This window comes from Vombatus ursinus, unplaced genomic scaffold (assembly GCF_900497805.2).
Source record: "Vombatus ursinus unplaced genomic scaffold, bare-nosed wombat genome assembly UNPS02005286.1, whole genome shotgun sequence".
In the NCBI taxonomy this organism is placed as follows: domain Eukaryota; kingdom Metazoa; phylum Chordata; class Mammalia; order Diprotodontia; family Vombatidae; genus Vombatus; species Vombatus ursinus.
In genome coordinates, this window is record NW_020945064.1 from 8,440,066 (window position 1) to 8,459,714 (window position 19,649).

At 41.2% G+C, this 19,649-nt stretch overlaps 1 protein-coding gene across 7 annotated transcripts in view; it reads right to left on the reverse strand.

The window, feature by feature from the left end:
• BANP (BTG3 associated nuclear protein) overlaps positions 1-19,649 on the reverse strand; it is a 254,011-nt gene that overhangs the window by 206,632 nt on the left and 27,730 nt on the right. For all 7 annotated transcript variants that reach the window (XM_027847684.1, XM_027847683.1, XM_027847681.1 and 4 more), the window contains exons 2-4: positions 14,426-14,577; positions 6,976-7,070; positions 2,858-3,057 (exon numbers count right to left, since the gene is read on the reverse strand). In XM_027847684.1, the coding sequence (XP_027703485.1) occupies positions 2,858-3,057; positions 6,976-7,070; positions 14,426-14,495 (365 nt within the window). In that variant the 5' untranslated portion in view covers positions 14,496-14,577. The remainder of the gene's footprint in view (positions 1-2,857; positions 3,058-6,975; positions 7,071-14,425; positions 14,578-19,649) is intronic.

Sequence of the window (19,649 nt, forward strand, 5' to 3'; positions counted from 1 at the left end):
TGTACTCCCCTGACTTTTATGGTTAATAGCTTTTCCTGCCCTGGCTGGATCCTAAGCCTGGTAAAAAAATTAATGTTACTGTCTGCATGACACTGGGCAAGTCACTTAACCGCCAGCTGCCTCAGTTTTATCATCTGTAAAATGAGGATGATAATAGGGTCTACCTCCCAGGGTTGTGAAGACCAAATGAGATAATTATTATAAAGCACTGAGCTCAGTGCCTGGCACATAGTAGGTGCTATATAAATGTTAGCTATTAGTACATGTATATGTGTGTGTGTGTGTGTGTTTATATACATACACATATATACACATATACATACATATATATCTATACACTTGCTTTATGTTCATTAGTTCATGATTATGTTCATTAGTTTTGCTAAACTTTTTTTTTATCTGCTATTATAAGGGATAGCTCAATGGGTAAAGGAGAGGATAAAGCTATATCTGAAAATGAAAGTGATGAAGAAACAAAAGTTATAAAAGTACATAAGGTCCTTGAGAGGCCTTGGCATGAGAACTTACACCAAGACCTAGGTGCAAGGTCCATTTCTGACACATGGTGGCTGTGTGACCCTGGCACCTCTCCCTCTAATCCCACCAGCTACAGAGAAGGTACTGACATGTGCCGGTAGAGAGAGCTCCCTATATCACTGAAATCCCAGGTCCACTCTGTATCCTAGACACAGGGTACAAAACATTCATCAGAAAAAATGCCAACTGAGTAAAGGGGACTTAGGATGGCTGTGGGTTTGTTGATGATGTAGCTGAGTATATAACTCTTCCGTATCTTGCAAAATCCAAGTTGTCTTCATTAAATTATAGCAAAATAAGTCATAAATTCAAGTACTTTTTAAAAGATATATACATATTTCATCAATATATGTTATCGTTTTATCAATAAAGTTTACAAAACAATTTATATGGGATTTTAAGCCCTGGGAAATACAGATCTCTCATCTCCCCTACTTGATTTTAAGTTACCCAACAGCAGGAATCACATCTCATTCTTTGCCTGCTGCTAACACAAAATCTTGCACCTCATACAATTATCAGAACCTTACCTGATATCTTACACATAGTAGATACTCAATAAATACTGGATGGATGAATCAATCAATCAATCAATCAAAACTAGCCTGAGGCCCCTTGGTAACAAATACTACCGTGGTATCACTGTACCTGCCTCAATAAATGAATGAGTTAGTTATGATAAGCAGGTTTGCTTTGCAGTAGTATAACTGCAGACAGCCAGGTCTATGTAAACAATTTTAAGGAGTCAAAAATTAGTCCTGAAGTCTCTTTACATCATCATTTTGCTCCATGCGTGGTTTTTTTTTAACCACAGACAATACATACACAATTACACTTTCATCAGACACAGCTTATCTGATCACAAATTAGATTTATGGGAGTCTGAATTGATATTTATTGTATTAACACCTTGCCCAGGAAGCCAGGACTATCCTATTTCAAAAATGTTCTGGGTCTAGACCTGTGATTCCAAAGACATAACCCACCCTTGGACCATTTCAGAGAGCACACTCACAGTATCCCCAAGGCTTTCAATACACCCACAATCACACAAAGACACAGTGGATGTGCTCTCACACAAGACATAAGGTCTAGACCACTGTACTACATCATGGAAGCCTCTGAGGTAACCACAGATGAGTAGCTGTTCCACAGGCTTCTCCCCTCACACCCTGACCCACTCTTCCCCAGCAAGCACTAACACTACCTTGCCCTTCCCTACACAGCTGGGGCCATCAACCCCAAAGCATGAGAAGGACTATGGTATAACAATGGCTAATGTTTCCATGTTCTCTTTGGGCCTGCCATGATGGCCATCCCCTACCCCACTCCTGGTAAGGGTGAGGCTGGTGAGGCTCAGGGAGGGGGGATACGCCACACCACTGCTGCCCAACAAAGCCCCGGAAACAAGGACAGAAGTCCTGGACACAGAAGTGGTCCCTGGCAGACCCTGTAAAGGAGTTCTCCCAGTAAAATCATGCTGAAGTTCAAGTCAAGAGAAGGGGAGAAATGACCCCATCACTTCTTCACAGACAGCTGAGGAAAAAGAGAGCATAAGAAGGGCAAAAGAGATGAGTGAGAAGGGGCCACCCACAGCCCGAAGATGAAAGCCTAGGCCTCTTCGTTCTCTGACAAAGGTCTATCGGACAATGGCATGTAATCGTAGGGGTCTTAGTAGGTCAAAGACTTTACATGAAATCTTTTCAATTTGCTTGGTTTATCAAGCTGTTTGCAAAGTTTAAGGGTTTAATTTATACACAAACCATCCCTTTTACCTGTCATCACTCCTCATGCCCTGATTAAATCAGCTCCATATTTCCTTTTTTTAAAAAAGATATGAAAATAAGAGGCTCTGAAAAATTGGAAACTTCATTGCAATTTTGATAAAATGAGATGAAAAAGATGCAATCTATATGAGAAAAAAAAATACATAAGGACAAAGCTAGCTGTTCTCTCACTGAAAAAATAAGGGAAAGCACAAACACCCTTCTCCTGAATTTAGCATATCTTTTCCAAAACCAAGATGTATCCGTCTGGTTCAGGCCAAAAAGAAATCTGGATGAGAATGATCTTGGGCTGTGCATGCACCCCCGTTGCGCCTGTGTCCCAAGTGCTCGGGCTCAGTATAACTCAAATCAGCCCCACAAAACTGGTGAGGAAGGACCTCCAAGACCGATCTACAGGGGACCAATGGGCTGATATTATGGAAGATATTAGAAACACCCCAAAGAGAGACCCAGCGAATGCTTTTCCAGGTGAATAAAACAAAAGCACAAAGAAAATCCATTTGGAAGCCACAGCTTCTCTGGTGGCTCCTTACCATCGCACTTTATTGCACGTCTGGGTGGCGCCGAGGGGAGAGCCGGCCACCATTGGCACCTGGATGGGACTGTGCTGCTTGTTCATGACCAGGTCCAGTTTCTCCTCTAACGATTTGCACGTGGCTTCCAGGGCTTGCAGTTTGGCCTCAATGCTATCCAACCGTAAGCATATTGTCTGATTAATGGAATACAGGAATGACTGAAAGTGAGAAAAAAAAATTTTTTTTAATGTGAATTGATCTTAAAGAAGAATGTACATCTTCGTGAAACAACTATGTATTAAGTGCCTTTTCGTGGAAGGCGAAGCTACCACCAACAGTTATAAAGGGCACTCACCCAGCTTCAGAGAATCCACCATTCTCAGATACTCCAAAAGTACAATCAAACCACACTACTAGGCTCACTCCTGACTTATATAACCCAGAAGCATATACCCTTGGTTCTGTGAAGTTTGGATTCAGTCAAAGGGCCGCACTTGAGGACCTAGAGGGCCACATGTGGCCTGAGGCCACAGGTTCCCACCCTTGATAAACCTATTCAAGCCCTTTTCCTTAATAATATTTAGCATAACTTGTCAATATTGGTGTCAACTGTGTATGAAATTAAAATGTTCTGCATGATGACATTAGCACATTCTTACTTTTCCAAGTACAAACAAGAGAAAATGCCTAAGAACTCTAATATATTAACACATTAATCAGTATAATCTCATTCTCACTGAATTACAGCACAATAGACAAAGCCCACTGGCAGGTGCTTCCAGTCTGTGCTCTAGACAGCCAACTTCAAAGGTGACTAAAAACAAACAAGGACATTTCAGAAAACTTACACAGAAGCACACGTCTGTTTACTGAAAGCGGCACCTGCCCTGACTTTCTGGTGATGGGCACTTTGGTGTTCTTAATGGCAAGCCTGCCATCTAGTGGGCCACAGAAAAATTACTTCTTAAGTCTGGCTAACCTTGAGAATCAATTACTCCAACATCAGAAACCAGAACTAATAGGACAAGTAAGTACAAGGTAAACTGTGCTATTTAACCAAATTTCCACTTAAAGTATTACTTAGTTTTAATGAATTATCAAGTGTACTAATGAGTACAAATGGTTCTTAAAACTCAGCAAAACAGGGGCAGCTAGGTGGTGCAGTGGATAGAGCACCGGCCCTGAAGTCAGGAGGACCTGAGTTCAAATCTGACCTCAGACCAAACACTTGACATGCACTAGCTGTGTGACCTTGGGCAAGTCACTTAACCCCGAATGCCTCACTTTAAAAAAAAAAAAAACAACTCAGCAAAACAAAACTTAATTGCTATTAGCCAGTCACTGAAAGGTATTACAGTGTTATACATTTTGGAAATTCAGATTGATAATTGGATAACTGTCTTCAGACAGAACAAAAAATACACAAACCAGGATCTTTTCCGAATACTACAAGCTAGTCCTAGAAAGTCACAGGGAGAATGACCCTTTCCCTGTCTATTCTTTAAAATAGGCCTTGTGAAATAAATATTAAATACAGTTCTCAGTTATTTAGGAGTAGAAGCGAAGCTTATCAGGGCAGCTATGTGGCACAGTGGATAGTGCACCAGGCCTGGAGTCAGGAAGACTCATCTTCATGAGTTCAAATCTGACACATGCAAGCTGTGTGACCCTGGGCAAGTCATTTAACCTTGTTTGCCTCAGTTTCCTCATCTGTAAAATGGGCTGGAGAAAGAAATGGCAAACCGCTCCAGTATCTTTGCCAAGAAAACCCCAAATGGGGTCACCAAGAGTCAAACACGACTGAACAAAAAAGTGTAGCTAATCAACTTTTGGAATATCTGAATTTCTTGTCATTCTCTCGAGTCAACTCCTTTCAGTCATTTTTCTACTCATTAGGAAAGAGTTAAAGAAGATAAACATAAATTTATCATTTTCATACTTGATTATCTGTTCCACCACTAAACTAAACTGTTTGGATACTTTCCTAAGTATGCTGCAAATGATGTGTGCCCCCAGCTGGGGACAGGCTTATGGCAATGTCCTCATCCCTCTCTTCCACAATCTCTTTTATATAGCTTCTCATATGCAAACCATTATTGGCAACATGGTACAGCCTATTCATTTGTCTCCCTATTGTCGTTTGGGTGGCCTGGAGGCAGGCGGGTGGTACAGTAGAGAGAATGCTGGCTCTGGAGTCAAGGAGACCTGAGTTCAAATGTGGCCTCTGACATTTACTAGCTGTGTGACCCTGGGCAAATCACTTAACCTCTGTCTGCCTCAATGTTCAGATCTGTAAAATGGAGATTTACATCACAAGGTTATTGGGAAGATAAAGTGAGGTAATATTTGTAAAGTATTTTGAAAATCTTAAAGTGCTAATAATGATGCTAGATAGCTATTATTACTTGAAATTTTGATTTTTCAGAAGTTCCATGATTCACAACCACATAGCACCACCAGAAGAATACTGGATTTTAAAACAAAATGGTTTGTTTTTTTCTGTTTTTGTTTTTGTTTTTTTTTCAGGGAAAACCTTGAGGTAGTGGAAACTGCTGTGCAATCCAGACCACCAGCTTCCTCCTACTGAATGCTGTGCCCAGCTCAGTGTCTACTTGCGATATCTGTCCAAAACCTGCACTGCTGCACCAGCCCAATGGACTGTCCAGCCAGCTCTATGCCAGTGTGGACAACGAGCAGTCTCGATTCACCTGGTTCTTTTCCTAGGTAGGCTGTTGGGCCAAGCTCTTCTACACAGTGATAGCTCTCACCTAGGAGGCTCTCCAATGTTCAGGGCACAATGCCACCTGCAACCAGGAGCACCTGGGGCCCCTGCCATCTCTAGGATGTGCATCTGCTATCTGGGCTTTAAAAGGAAGTGAAGCGAGATCCAGCCAAGTCCCCTCTTAAAGAGATGCTAGGTGTTACATCAGGAAGCACAAAGAGACAAAAAATATAAATCTGACCCCAAATATAATCTTAACTCTGAAAAGTCATGTACTTAAAACCTAAATTTCTAAGCTACTTCAGAAAGATACCCATTTACCTTACGCGTCCTCCTCCTCAAACTGATTTGAACTCATGAAAACGAGTCTTCCTGACTTGAGGCCCAGTGCACTGTTCTCTGTGCCACCTACTTGCCCTGATAACCTTTGCTACTACCCCTAAATACCTGAGAACTGTATTTAATCTTTATGGGCTTGCATGGGCTATAGGATTTAGATCTGGGAGAGACCATCAAAATAATCTCGTCCAACCATCTTTTTTCAAGATTGGGAAACTGAGGTCCAGGGAGGAAAATTGGTTTATTCAAAACCACTAAGGCAGCAAGCAGCAGGATCTGATCCAGGTTTCCAGCCTATAGAGCCATTGTTATATCCACATTTCTTCCTTCATATGTTTAATAATATGAAAACTACAAATTACAACTGCTTCAAATGCTATCCAACATGTTTTGTTTTGTTTTGTTTTTTTTAAACCACCAGAACAACAGAAATATAAGTTCATACAGGACTACTTTAAGTAACAGAAATTGAAATGATTCTTGTGGGACTGGCTATTAGCATTCGGGGAAGCCGCCTACATCATTGCAGTCATCAGAGTGTGGCCACTCTAGGGTGGAGGCCCGCGATTTGCCACCTAAAACTGGTTTGCAGCTCCCCCAGATATTGTGTTTATCTTATGTAACTTCCCATGCCTTTTCCACTCGCCACACTCAGACACACACACGCGCACACTTTGTGCTAAGCAAAGCATACAGAGCACACACATAAAACATGATGCAGAACAAAGTCCTGTTTTGCACACGGAGGGCATGTGTATGACTCTACAAGCCACGGAGCCCAATGAGTAGCTCGGGGATCCAGAAATGAATCACTGTAACAACAACATGAAGAGTTAGCAGGCCTCACTGAGAGGGTGAGCAGACCTGTCAGAAAGGGGACATGCTTTAATTTGTCTTCGGTCTAAAATGATAATTCAGCCAACTCCACACGTTAACATGGCTAAACCAGGAGTGGGAGGGAGGGGAAATTATGTCAGCAATCCTGACAGTCTCAAAGACTTCGTTTTAGGCTTGTTTTCATTCATTTCTCAAAAGAACAACCAAATTGGGAATAAGCTCATTTCCCCAAGTGTACCTTTATTGAGGGATCCTGGCAGTTGATTTCTATTCGCTGGCGTTTCAAAGGAGGTTCTATTCCTTCATCTGTGACTTCATGATTCTCTAATACAACTGTAAACCAAAAAAGGCAAGAGCATCGAATTAATTCTATTTCATTCTGGAGGACGGGTGTGTATATATGTATATGTGCGTGTGCATGTGCATGTGTGTGTGTGTATGATAAATTTGTATTTCATATATAAATATGTATGTACAATTAGATAGAAAGGTAGGTAGACATTATAGGAAACAAAGTCCTGTTATATGAGAGACAAAGACAGAGTAAGAGAGAGAAGAGAGTCAGAAAAGAGAACCAGAAAAAAGGGGAGGGGGGAGAGAGACAGAGAGAGATAGAGACAGAAAGTACGAGAATGGAGAGAGACAGAGATTTGAGCCCTTATGTTTATTTTTTAAAAGTCTCTAGGAAATTTTAAAGAAACTAGATAAATGATTTGCCAAGGGGAGCAATGACTAAATCATAGAAGACAGAACTAAATTCCTATCATCCTGATTCTCAGTTCATTGTTCTAGCTATTAAATTACTCTCCTGATCAAACTGCAAAATGTTTAAGCAGAATGACAATGTTATTGCCTTCCACTGTAGGAAAAACCTTTTTTTATTCCCATTCATCACCTCTTTCTATTATTAAAAAAGAAATCCAGAGGCAATATGGCCTGGTGACTACAATGCCATCCTGGTTCAGACACACATCTGCTGACTTTGCCCCTAAACAAGGGACCTATCACTGTGAACCCTGGGAAACTGTAGGAGGTACAGAGCAGGTGGAGATCAGCATTGATTGAGGGTGCTTCCTAACTGGGAGCACCTGATGAATTTTTTTTTTCAATATTAAATTTTCTTAGCAATTACTCATGTCCTCTAATACCAAAATGTCTAAAGTGTGGACTGATGTATACAGAGCTGTTCACTTCCAAATTAAATGATATCTAACTTTCAGTTTATAGAAATCCCGTTTCAATGGACAGATCAGTCAAAAACGGTGCTTCAGAAAATAAAAGCAATGATATTTGAAAGTTAAAGTGGAAAAAGCGCTAGAGATCTGGCTTCATATTCTACCTCAGACACTTACTAGTTGGGTGACCATGGGAAAGTCATTCAACCACTATGAGATTCAGCTTCCTCTCCCTAAATGGAGATACCACTACCTATATACCACAGACTTCAGAGTTTGGTTTTTCAAAACAAATGAGAAAACCTTAGCAAGCTTCAAAGAACCAGACATTGCAAGTCATCAGCTCTTGTCAGGTCTGGACAATGCCACACTGTACTCCTCGTTGATTATGAGGGGACGGCTGTCTTGAGATGCAGAGGAGTCAGTGGGGAAGGGCCCAGTAATGGTTAAAAGAAAAGAGCACCAATTAATATACTCAAAATCCAAACTACTCAAATCGATCCATCTTCTCATCAACTCAAGAGCTCCCTCCACACTGCAAATCCCCCCAGCCATGACGTTGTCCACGTTCTCCGCACAGCCGCCCCCCCCACCCCCGACCACGCTGGCCGTGCCCTTGCCACCCTCCTCTCCTAGCCCATGTCCTCATCATGCCACACAATTCATCTACTCTTCTGGAGCTCCTCCTTGGTTACTCACAAAGGTACCTTTTAGGTTTTTCTTGCCTCTGTGTTGGCATTTCAGAATTGCTTCTCATCTTTGGGCTTTTCATCAGAAATGTGTGAACGTTCCCTATTCTCCTAGCTCGAGGTCTTTAGGGCACTGCTCTCTCCTAGATCTCCTCCTACCTGACTGCTCCTTCTGGGCCTCCTCTGTTGGATCCCCATCCAGGTGATGCCCGTAAATGTGGGTGTCCCTCAAGGCTCTGTCCTGGGTCCTCTCCTCTTCTCCCTCTATACATTTCACCTGGTGATCTCATCAGCTCCCATGCTTTCGACTATCATCTCTAAGCAGAAGATTATTAAGATTTATCCAGCCCTCACCTCTCTCTTGACCTCCCGAGTCTCACATCTCCAGCTGCTATTGGACAATTCAAACTGGATGTCCCATAGACATCTTAAATTCAACATGTCCAAAACCTTTCCCCCCCAAATCCTCCCCTCTTCCTAGCTTCCCTATTACTATATAGTGTACCACTATCCTCCCAGGTACCCAGGCTCACAGCCTAAGTTTCACCCTCACCTCTTCAAACTCTCTCATCCCCCATTTCCAATCTCTTGCCAAGCCCTACCATCTTGACATTCATACCAGCCCTCCTGTATGTGTCCTCCTCTCCTCCAACACTACTACCATCCTTCCACAGACCCTTGTCACTTCTCATCTGGACCACCATCCAAGGTTGGGCTCCCTGCCTCCAGTCTCTCTCCACTCCAGTCCATCCTCCATTCAGCTGTCAAAATGATCTTTCTGGTGACCAAGTCTGACCAGGTCAGTTATCAACATACCACTTCAATACACTCCAGGGGCTTCCCAAGGCCATGTTTGAGCTACACATTAAGGAAGGGAGGGATTCTCTGAGCAGATGTGAAGAGGGAGTATACTCCAGGCAGAGGTAGAGCCAGGGCAAAGGTATGAGAATAGGGAATGGAATAATGTGTGTGAGGAAAAGAAAAGACCAGGGTGGCTGGACTACACAGTGCAGCAGGGACAGTAATGCACAAGCAGGTTAGAAAGAGAGGCTGGGATCAGGTACTAAAGGGCTTTGGAAGGAAGGAAGGAAACACGCATTTATCTAGCACCTACTATGAGTCAGGTACTGGGGTAATCTCATTTGATCCTCACAACAACCCTGGGAGGTAGGTATTATTGTAGTTCCCATCTTACGGTGGAGGAAATTGAGGCAGACAGAGGTGAAGTGACGTGCCCAGAGTCACACGGCTAGTAGGTGTCTGAGGCTGGATTTGAACTCAGGTCTTCCTGACTCCAGACCCAGCACTCTATCTACTGTGCCACCTAGTTAAACAGAGGAGTTTGTATTTATCCTAAAAGCGATAGGAAATCACTGGAGTTAGTTTAGTAACAGAGAGGAATGGTCAGGTCTAGGCCTGAGGAAAATTAGGCAGTTATGTAGAAGACAGACAGGAGGGGAGGGCAGGCCTGAGTAAGGGAAATCAATTAGGAGGCTGCTGCAGTGATCCTGAGTGAAAGGCAAAGAGGGCCTTCATTAAGTGGTGGTTATGTGAATAGGGAGAAAGGCTTCAAAGCAAAAGATACAGAGGTGAAAACAGCAAGATCTGACAAATGAAAAGATACGTAGGGTGAGAGTGATAAGTTTAGAAAAACACCCAGACTACAAACCCAGGAGACTGTGGAGTGGCCTGGACAGAAAGGGGGAACTTGGGAAGATGGGTTCAGTGGTAAAAGCCTAGTTCTGTTTGTGACGTGCTCAGTGCGACATACACCAATAATACATAAAACTTAAAAGGTCATGTAGAGGCCAATATCCCTAACACATCTTAACAGCACAGAATGATCACTGATATTCCTAATGATCCTTAATCACTAAGAAAATACTGTTACATCTACTCCGCTCAGAAAGACAAGGGAAAAAATCTAATTTAAAAAGGTTTCATCCCATTAATAATTAAATTACAGAATCTCAACTCTCTATCCAAATCCAAACCAAATTTTGAACCCTGTCCTTTAGAAATGATCATCCGGCTTCTATCAAATACTGTGATGGGCAAATCACGAGTCCCCCAAAGGCAAACTACTCCACTCTGGGCCAGCTCTTAACTGTGGAGAAGGGTGTTTCTGTGTTTGTTTGGTTTTATATGTTAAAGGAGAATCTGCTTCCTCTAACTCCCTCCAGCCCCCAACTGCATCTAGTTCTGCCTTCTGGAGTCAAGAAGAAAAAGCCTAGTGTGTTTTCTACACAACAACCCTACAGAACTTCAGCGGATCCAGACCTAGAAGGGGGCTCAGAGGCCATCTGGCCAGCCAGCCCCTTCATTTTACGAAGGGATGTTCAATAACATGACCAAGGTCACCCAGGTAGGAAATGTCAGAGGTGGGATTCGCACCCAGGCCCACTGGTTCCAGGACCTGTACCTTTTTTCACTGTACTTGGCAAAGCAGTTATCCCATTCTCCTCCCCTCCCCTATCTACTACTCCAGGTGTCTTCAACCAATGTTCTCATGGCATGGTTCTGAGTCACCATGCAGTCTGGTCCCCCTTGTCAATGCCCATTCTAAAAGGCGCTGCCCTGAAATCAACAGAGTGCCCCAGAAGATGTCCAATAGAGAACAGTAGGGCCACTACCTCCTACATTCTGAGTACTGGGCCCATCCGAAGCCCATACTGATAGATTTTATTTAGTTAGCATAAGCAACACAAACTCCACCGCCATCTTCTTCCTGGTGGTGACGGCACCACCCCTGTTCTGAATTGTCCACCGGGAAAACAACCACCAACCCTGAAGCATAATAATAAAATAATAAATCAATTCTCCTGAATGCAGCCTTTATGCTACATTGGAAGAGTGGCTATTACATCAACAAACATTTGCTGAGCGCCTTCTTTATGCAATCACAGAAGGAGGCAGCCCACAAAACAAAATGGGGGGCCTGGGCCCTACTAGAATCTAGGTGGGGAGACAAGACAATCAAAACACACCCTGGCAACAGGAGATTTCAGTGTCTATACAGGGCCACAGTATGAGCGGTCACAGAGCATCAAATGGTTAACTAGCAGATGAACTGTATAGAAAATAACTTCTATAGGAAGTCACAGGAAGAAGAGAATTGACTGGAAGGGCCCAGGAGCCAAAGGCCTAGGATTCAAATCCCACCTCATACGACCTTGGGCCTGGGGCTCAGTTTCTTCATCTGTAAAATGGGGAAGTAGGAAGGATGGCCCTGAGATCCCCTCTGGCTCTAAATCTATGATTCTAAGGCCTCTGCTACTTTTGCTATTATTGCTGCCAAAGGCAAAATGGACCTTTTACCAGTTACAAGGTTAGAATCTTTCTGAATCTCCAACCAGGTGATTTTTCAGAACTGGGGGTCTAACTGTTCCAAATTTCAAATGCACATTCAAAAAAACGGACTTGGAACCACATTAATCTTAACGAGACCTTTTTTGTACACAGATATAGTTGGTTTCAAAGCACCACAAAAGCGCACCGTGCAAAGGAGGAGTCAAAAACACATTAAGAAAGATGCAGTGAAGGCATATGACTCCCATACTCAACCAGCTCCAAAGCTCCCTATGGTCTCGAAGATAAACCATCAACTCCTCTGGTCAGCTCACAAAGCCTAACCCAGCCTCGCAGCCTCTCGGGGCATTGCTCCTTCCCACATACTCATCCAGCCTACAGGAAACCCCAGCTCCTGTCTATGGGCCTCTGAGACCGCCCACCATTGCTGGAAGGCATTTCAGAGTCTCTCTTCCTTTAAGATGTAGCTCAGTCACCGTCTTCTTCAGGAAGATTCCTCCCAACTGCTAGTGTCCTCCCCATCCCACACGCCATTATATTCACCCATTTTGTATAATTTGCATTTATTCACTTTACATTTATGCTGTATGTGTTTTTACATGCACCTCTTGTCTCCCTCATTGGAATGTAAGCTCACTGCAAGCCAGAACTGCTTCATTCTTTGTACCTGTGTCTCTAGCACCCGGCAGACAGTAAGTGCTCAATAAATGCTTATTGATGGATTGCTGATACAAGCAATAAAGTAAACAGCTTGCTCAGAGTTCTGAGCAATGCACCACGGAATTTGCAGTTTGCATTCTATTTGAAACATAATTCGAGTCCATCCACCTGGGACTATCAGGGAAATGACAACGTTTGAAAAGCTGAGGAAAAGCTTCTTTTGATACTATGGCCTGCAGATAAAATCATTCTGATGAGTGAACGGTTAGAATTTAGATTGTTATATAAATGTTCATAATTTAAAACTGGGATGTTTTTCTCATGTAGCATTTCACATTGCATACTTTTATAACAAAGTTATTATTAACCTTCTAAAACTTTTAAAATTTCAAACAATTAAGATACTTTAAGAATGTTTTTAGTGTTTCCTATAAAAAGACATCTGAAACAAAACAAGAAAGACGCATTAAGGAATATGATTCTTAGAAGGCTAACAACTCAACATATTTCTTTGTGACTGCTTACATCTTCTCTCATTTGATTTCAAAACTATTTGTATTATTATACTTAAATATTAGTATCCCAATAGAAATTTTCTATTAGTAAAACAAATAGTCAACTCAAAAAAAAGACATTATATTGTGCTGAATGGAGTTCCTAGAAATTCTGTCTTGATATTTAGAAATGAAAACATTTGGTTGTTTTTTTGTTTTTCATTTAAAATTCCATGTTTCCCAAATCCCATTGATTCAATTTCAGATGAAAACATTGAGGAGGTACTAGGGGAGAGGTGGGAGGGGATGAGGGACCAACAAAGAAAAACAGAGGTAAGAAAAGAAAATCAAATTTCTTCAAAGGATCATTTTAAAAAAAATTAAGGCTACAGAGATAAATAATACAGCTGTATTTATAGCACCTAGAATCCGGTATTCTGTGGCCTCTACTTAAGAGAGCCACTTAATCAAATATTCAAAGCAAATTTATGTCATTGAGCATCACTCCAACTACAGACCTATTCTGATGCCTCACCTGGGTTCTTAAACACTATCCCAGGGAAGTACAAGCTCTGGGGAAGATTTATCAAGTTGGAATGGCTGTAAATGTTCACCATGTTAATGCTGAACTTGATGTAGACATCTAATCCACAGAGCCCACTGCAGCTCAGAACTGCCAAATTCCAAAGATCCCCGGTAGCTGGGATTACAGGTCGCGCCGCCCCACCCAGGATTACACCTGTGGCCACAACCACTTTTAGAGAGTGTCTACTGAGCTGTTTTTGGGGAAGCAAAGAATGGGAATCTCAGGGTTGTCTGTAAATTAGGGAATAGATGAACAAGTTATATTAATGAATGTGATGGAAGGCTATAGCGTTCACCTTTTATCAGCATAATGACAAACCACAATTGCAGAGCACTAATGATGAACATGCTACCCACTTTCTGACAGACAGATGAGATAAATGTAGAATATAACCAATTTTTTTGGACATCGTCAATGTGGAAATTTGTTTTGATTAACTATCCATGATTGTAATGGATTTTGCTTTTCTTATGTTCTCAACGAGAGGGCAGATTTGGGGTGATTAAAACAAATTTTTGTTAAAGACCGTCTACTAAGTCAAGGAGAGATGGTGATCCACATTGGTGGAGGGACTGTACACACCAGTGAAATCACAAATCCTTAAAAAATCGAATTGCATGTTACTAAGAATCATTAACATACGTATGTGCAGTCACTGGAGTGGAGGGGAAAGGGCCTTAGGAGAGGGAAGAATGGCTTTTTCTTTAACTTTACAAGTATGACCAGTCTTCTTACTTTTCTAACACTTCACTTTCTGCTCCCATGCCTACTGTACCTGGGTGATCAGGGTTCAAGTCTTCCACAGCAATCTGGACTACATCGGCCAAATCCTGTTCTGACATCATCCAGAATCATGCAGTGAGGTTCAATTATTACAGCAGCCAAGTATGAATTCCAAATGGGAAGGGCTGGTCAGCTTTTAATAACCTATGAAAATAAATACAAAGGGAAAATGTTTAATTTTGTCACACAAAAGAATAATAATGCCTGTACAAAAAACTACTTTATAATAATGTTAATATTAATAAGGTTTCTTCGTACTTCTTTTCTTCTCTTAAGGTACGCCAATTTGTTAAGAAAGTAGAAAGTACATTATTTGCTCAGTGACATAATTCAAATAATTAAGAGGTTTGGATAACAAAATCCCTAACTCCTAAGCCTCTGCTTAAATCCACTGACGACTTGTTTTTGAGCCCATTTCAGTCATGTTCGATTCTTTGGGACCCTATGAGTGGTTCTCTTGGGGGCTGTATCCACTGCGCCATCTAGCTGCCCCTTTAATACATACACACACTTGTATATATATTAAATTAAGTTTAAAAGTTTCTCAAAAATTAAAGATGAGAAACAACTTTATCTCTACCTCCTTGGGCAATCATTTAACCTCTCTGGGCCTCAGAGCCTCAACTGTAAAATGAATGAGTTGTACCAGATGACCCTTAAGGACCTTCCTAACTCTGAATCTATGATCTTCCCTCCCCAGCACCTCCTACAAACTTAATTTATAATGAACTTCTCAGAATTCTGAATGAAGACAGCCGATTCTGGAGACCAGCTTTCCTTTACACTGTTAGTGGAGTTCTACATTAGCCCTGTATCTGTTAGTCTTAATGAGATTACTTAACCTTTAAGGTTATTCTGGAGAATAACAGAGAAGCTCCATATTATCACTCAAGAGACCCTTAGCACTCTTCAGGGCCACCTCTCAGATTCCTTTGTTTCCTTCAAAGCTCAGGTCAAATGCTCCTTTCTACATGAAGCTTTTCCAACTATTAACAACTATCCTCAATTTTTTTTTAATTTAATGTGTGCATACTTATCCATACATCTGTTGTTTCATCAGATAGATACCATGACAGTAGGGAATACTTCTTTCCTGTCTTTGCATTCCCCTGAGCATAGCACAATGCCTGGCACACAGTAGAAGCTTAATAAATGCTTGCTGGTTTATTGATTGGAACTAGCAGACTACAATGAAATTATAAGATGTTCCCAAAAAAACAACTTTTCTGAAGGGTATCCTTCAGATTTGAAAGTCTGTCAATTTTCAATCAAAAACAGCATATGTATAAACTTAAACCTTGCTTTTTTAAAGAGAAAACCTGAAGCAAAGATTACTGGAAGTCTACATTGAGGTTTCCCAACATGAGCATTATCACTCAACATAAACATTAAAACCAACTCAAGATGAAGACATTTTTCCTCATTTTACTATCTAAGGAGGAAATAAATTAGTGACAGGTGGAAAACAATTGAAAATGCACAATACAATGTTTTTGTATGGTTACTAATGGCTCCAAGCTTGGCCGAAGACAGCACTATACTTCATAAAAGCCTGAATCATGTAATCTCTTTCAAACCAGAACACCACACAATATCCAAGTTGTTTACACAAAATGATTCTTTTGCCAACATAAAGAATCATTTAAAATTCTGCTCATGGTGAAACTTTTCGGATAGCAAAGACTATGGCAACCAGCCCAAGAAAACTGGCAATAGATTTACACATGTGGTTGCCATTTTGGCAAATTGAATTTGCCATTTCTCAGAAGTCCTGGGGACTATCCAGTCTTAACATAATAAAACATCTGTGCTAGGATTGTTTCATAATGTCACTATCTGCAATTACTATTTAGAACCCTGCCCTGTCCTTGAAGAGGCGCATCTTCTCATTTGCACAGGGAAAGGGGGTAAACATAGCAAAATCTTATTAAATATGAGAAGCCTTCTATACTTTCATAGTGATACCCCAATGGTGCCATGAGTACATTTGTGTTGGAAAAAACTCTGTTCCAGGGACTAAGAGCTTTTCCCAAAACTAAGTTCTGCACCTATGTCTTGAACTACAGTACTTCAGTTAGAAGGTACTTTGGTAAGTTACTGTCAAGCAGACCCTTTAAATGAAGCACATATCCCACAGCAACCCTAACAAATGGTCATCCAACCTGTGCTTGAACATCCCCAGTGATGAGTAACTCACTCCCTATTGACGACCCACTTCATTTCTGGACCACTCGAATCATTAGTTAGTTTTTCCTTGTGCTGAACCAAAATCAACCTTGCTTTAACTTCTTCTACACTTTGGTCTTAGTACCATGCACTGGGGTCAAGCAGAAATGGTGTACTCTTTCTTCCACAAGACAGTAAAATATCTTGAGAGAGCTATCATGAAAAGAGATAAATAATATTCTTTTTCCCAGGCTAAGTATGCCTATGGGAAATTGAAAAATAATTAAAATAGATAAGTAACACGAGGGGAAATTATATGTAAGCACAAATCTTCCCAATAAGACAAGTTTCCCAACTAGGTAAGAATTAGCGACATGGCATGTTATTAGATTAATACTAATAGTGTGGAACAGATGAAAATCAATCATTAGTTTTTAAAATCAAAATATAAAGCATGTATGAAAGTCATTAGCCTCTAATCTACAATTTTCTGTTGTTTTCAATTAACAGAAGCAAATTTTGAAAATATTCCCAAAGGCTTTTAATTTACACTGAAAAGTACAAGATCTGGCTAGTAAGTCCACCCAAAGTCAGCATATTAAAAGACTGTAACCAAAGGTTATACCCAATGTTTACATTCTCAAACTAATTACTTGTTTGATGGATAGCTGTAGCACTCTTTGGGATCTGTCTAGCCTAATAAAAGGCTAAAAATAAACTTTAAAATAACAAATAGCAACATTTGAACAAACATCTACAAAGCAAGTCATATACAAGATAAATAGGAAATAACTAATAGAAGAAAGACACTAACTAGAATTCAGAGGGGATGGAGAAGACTTTCAGCAAAAAAAGGGATTTTAGCTGGGATTTAAAGAATCCAGAGAAGCCAGAAGGCAGGGATGAGGAGGGAGAGCACTCCAGGCAAGGGGGGCCGGCAAGAGAAAATGCCCAGAGCCAAGCCAGCAGACCCAGGGTCATGGGATCGAAGAGTACCTGGAAGGGAGTAAGGTGTAAAAAGACTGGAAAGGTAGGAGTGGGGTAAGCTATGAAGGGCTTTGAATGCCAAGCGGGGCATTTTGTATTTGCTCCTGGAGTTTACTGAGTAGGGGGTGACATGATCAAACCTACGTTTTAGGAAAAGCACAGTGAGTGCTGGGATAGAGGACTGGAGCAAGAAGAGCCTGGAGGTGAGGAGGTCAAACTATTACAGTAATTTCAGAGCTGAGATAATGAGGGCATTCTTCCGACTCTGTTCCACTTACTGACCTCCCCTTTAAGTCTTCCTTTAATTAAAATCCCTCCTTCTATTGGAATCTTTCCCCTGCCCCTCTTCATTCCAGGTCCTTCCCTCTATTCATTATTTCCTATTTATCCTGTATAAAGCTTACTTTGCATGTATTTGTTTGCGTGTTGTCACCCACATTAGATTGTAAGTTCCTTGAAGACTGGGACTGTCTTTTGCCTCCCTTTGCATCCCCAGCCTTAGCATGGTGCCTCCACATAGTAGGTGCTTCATAAATGTTGACTGACGGATTATTGGATTTTTTTAATCCATTCCAGGAAAAGTTAAGTTAGGCTGGGTGTACGGTTTCCTCCTCCCTACTACTGCCTTTAAAAAAAAGCTTACTTACTAGCTGTGTGACCCTGGGCAAGTCACTTAACCCTGATCACCAAAAAAAAAGCAAAGGAAAAAAAAAGGCATTTGGTTGTTCCTATTCCTTTTTTTTTTCTTTTTGGCTAAGTGACATGCCCAGGGTCACATGGGCATCTGAGGCCAGATTTGATCCTATTCCTTTTAAGTCAATACTTTTTCCCTACAGTTAGTTTTGTTTCATTTACTTTAATGTAATCCTATTCTTTTACAGCCCCAACCCAGGTCTTGTTTCAAGACAGTGAGGTACTGGATAAAACAAAACCCCATGTTCTGCTGCTTATAAGAAAGCATCTAAAAAGCAAAGCCATACAGAGAATCAAAACAAGAGAGTAAAATAAAATTCCCTACACATCAAGGGAAACCACAGTCAGGAAATGTTTCCTATGTAGAACTGATAGAACTGTCAACAGACTGGCTTGGCGTGAAGAGGCTAAGTAGCTGATAGGGATGGTGGTGAAGGAAGCTTGAAAGAAGGGATGGTTGGGGGGTGGGGAGGATAAAGATGATGAGTCCAGTTTTGGTCATGTCTACAGGACATCCAGTTTGAGATGTCCAATCAGTTCAATCGTTTTTCACTCATGTCCAACTTTCTGTGACCCCATTTGGGGTTTTCTTGGCACAGATACTGGAATGGTTTGCCATTTCCTTCTCCAGTTCATTTGACAGATGAGGAAACTGACGTAAATAGGGGTAAGTGACTTGCCCAAGGTTCCACAGCTAATGTGTGGGAGACTGGATTTCAACTCAAGAAGATGAGTCTTCCTGACCCCAGGCCCAGCACTCTATCCACTATGGTGCCACGTAGCTGACCCTAAGATGTCCAATGCAGCTGGACAACTGAGAGTGGAGGTCAGGAAAGAAGTTAGGGCAGAGAATCATAAGCATGAAGAAGATAACCAAATCCGTGGGAACTGATGAGACCACTAAACAAAATAGTACAGAGGGAGAAGAAAAGAAGACCCAGTAGTAAGGTCGCAGATGAATCTATTAAGAAGGTAATTTAATTAATTTTAAAGCTGAAAGAAATCTTTATAATTATCAAATAAGCACTGACTGGGAAAGGGAAGGATTTCTAGCTTGACATCTTGAATAACTTGAACACTTCAGAAACAATTCTGCTAAGACTGGATAAAATCCTTAGAAGAGTTAAGATGGATTTCAAATAACCTTTGCCTCAAATATAAGACATCAACCCAATTATGATTAACTTGTATTGAACTGCTTTCTGGACCACTACGGCAAACATTAAAATACACAGTTGTATATACATACTTGGTGGCACAGTAGACATAGTCCTGGACCTGGAATCAGAGCAAGCCAAGTTCAAATCCCACCTCAGAAACTTGCTGTGTGACAGTATACAAATCACTTAACCTCTGCTGGCCTCAGTTTC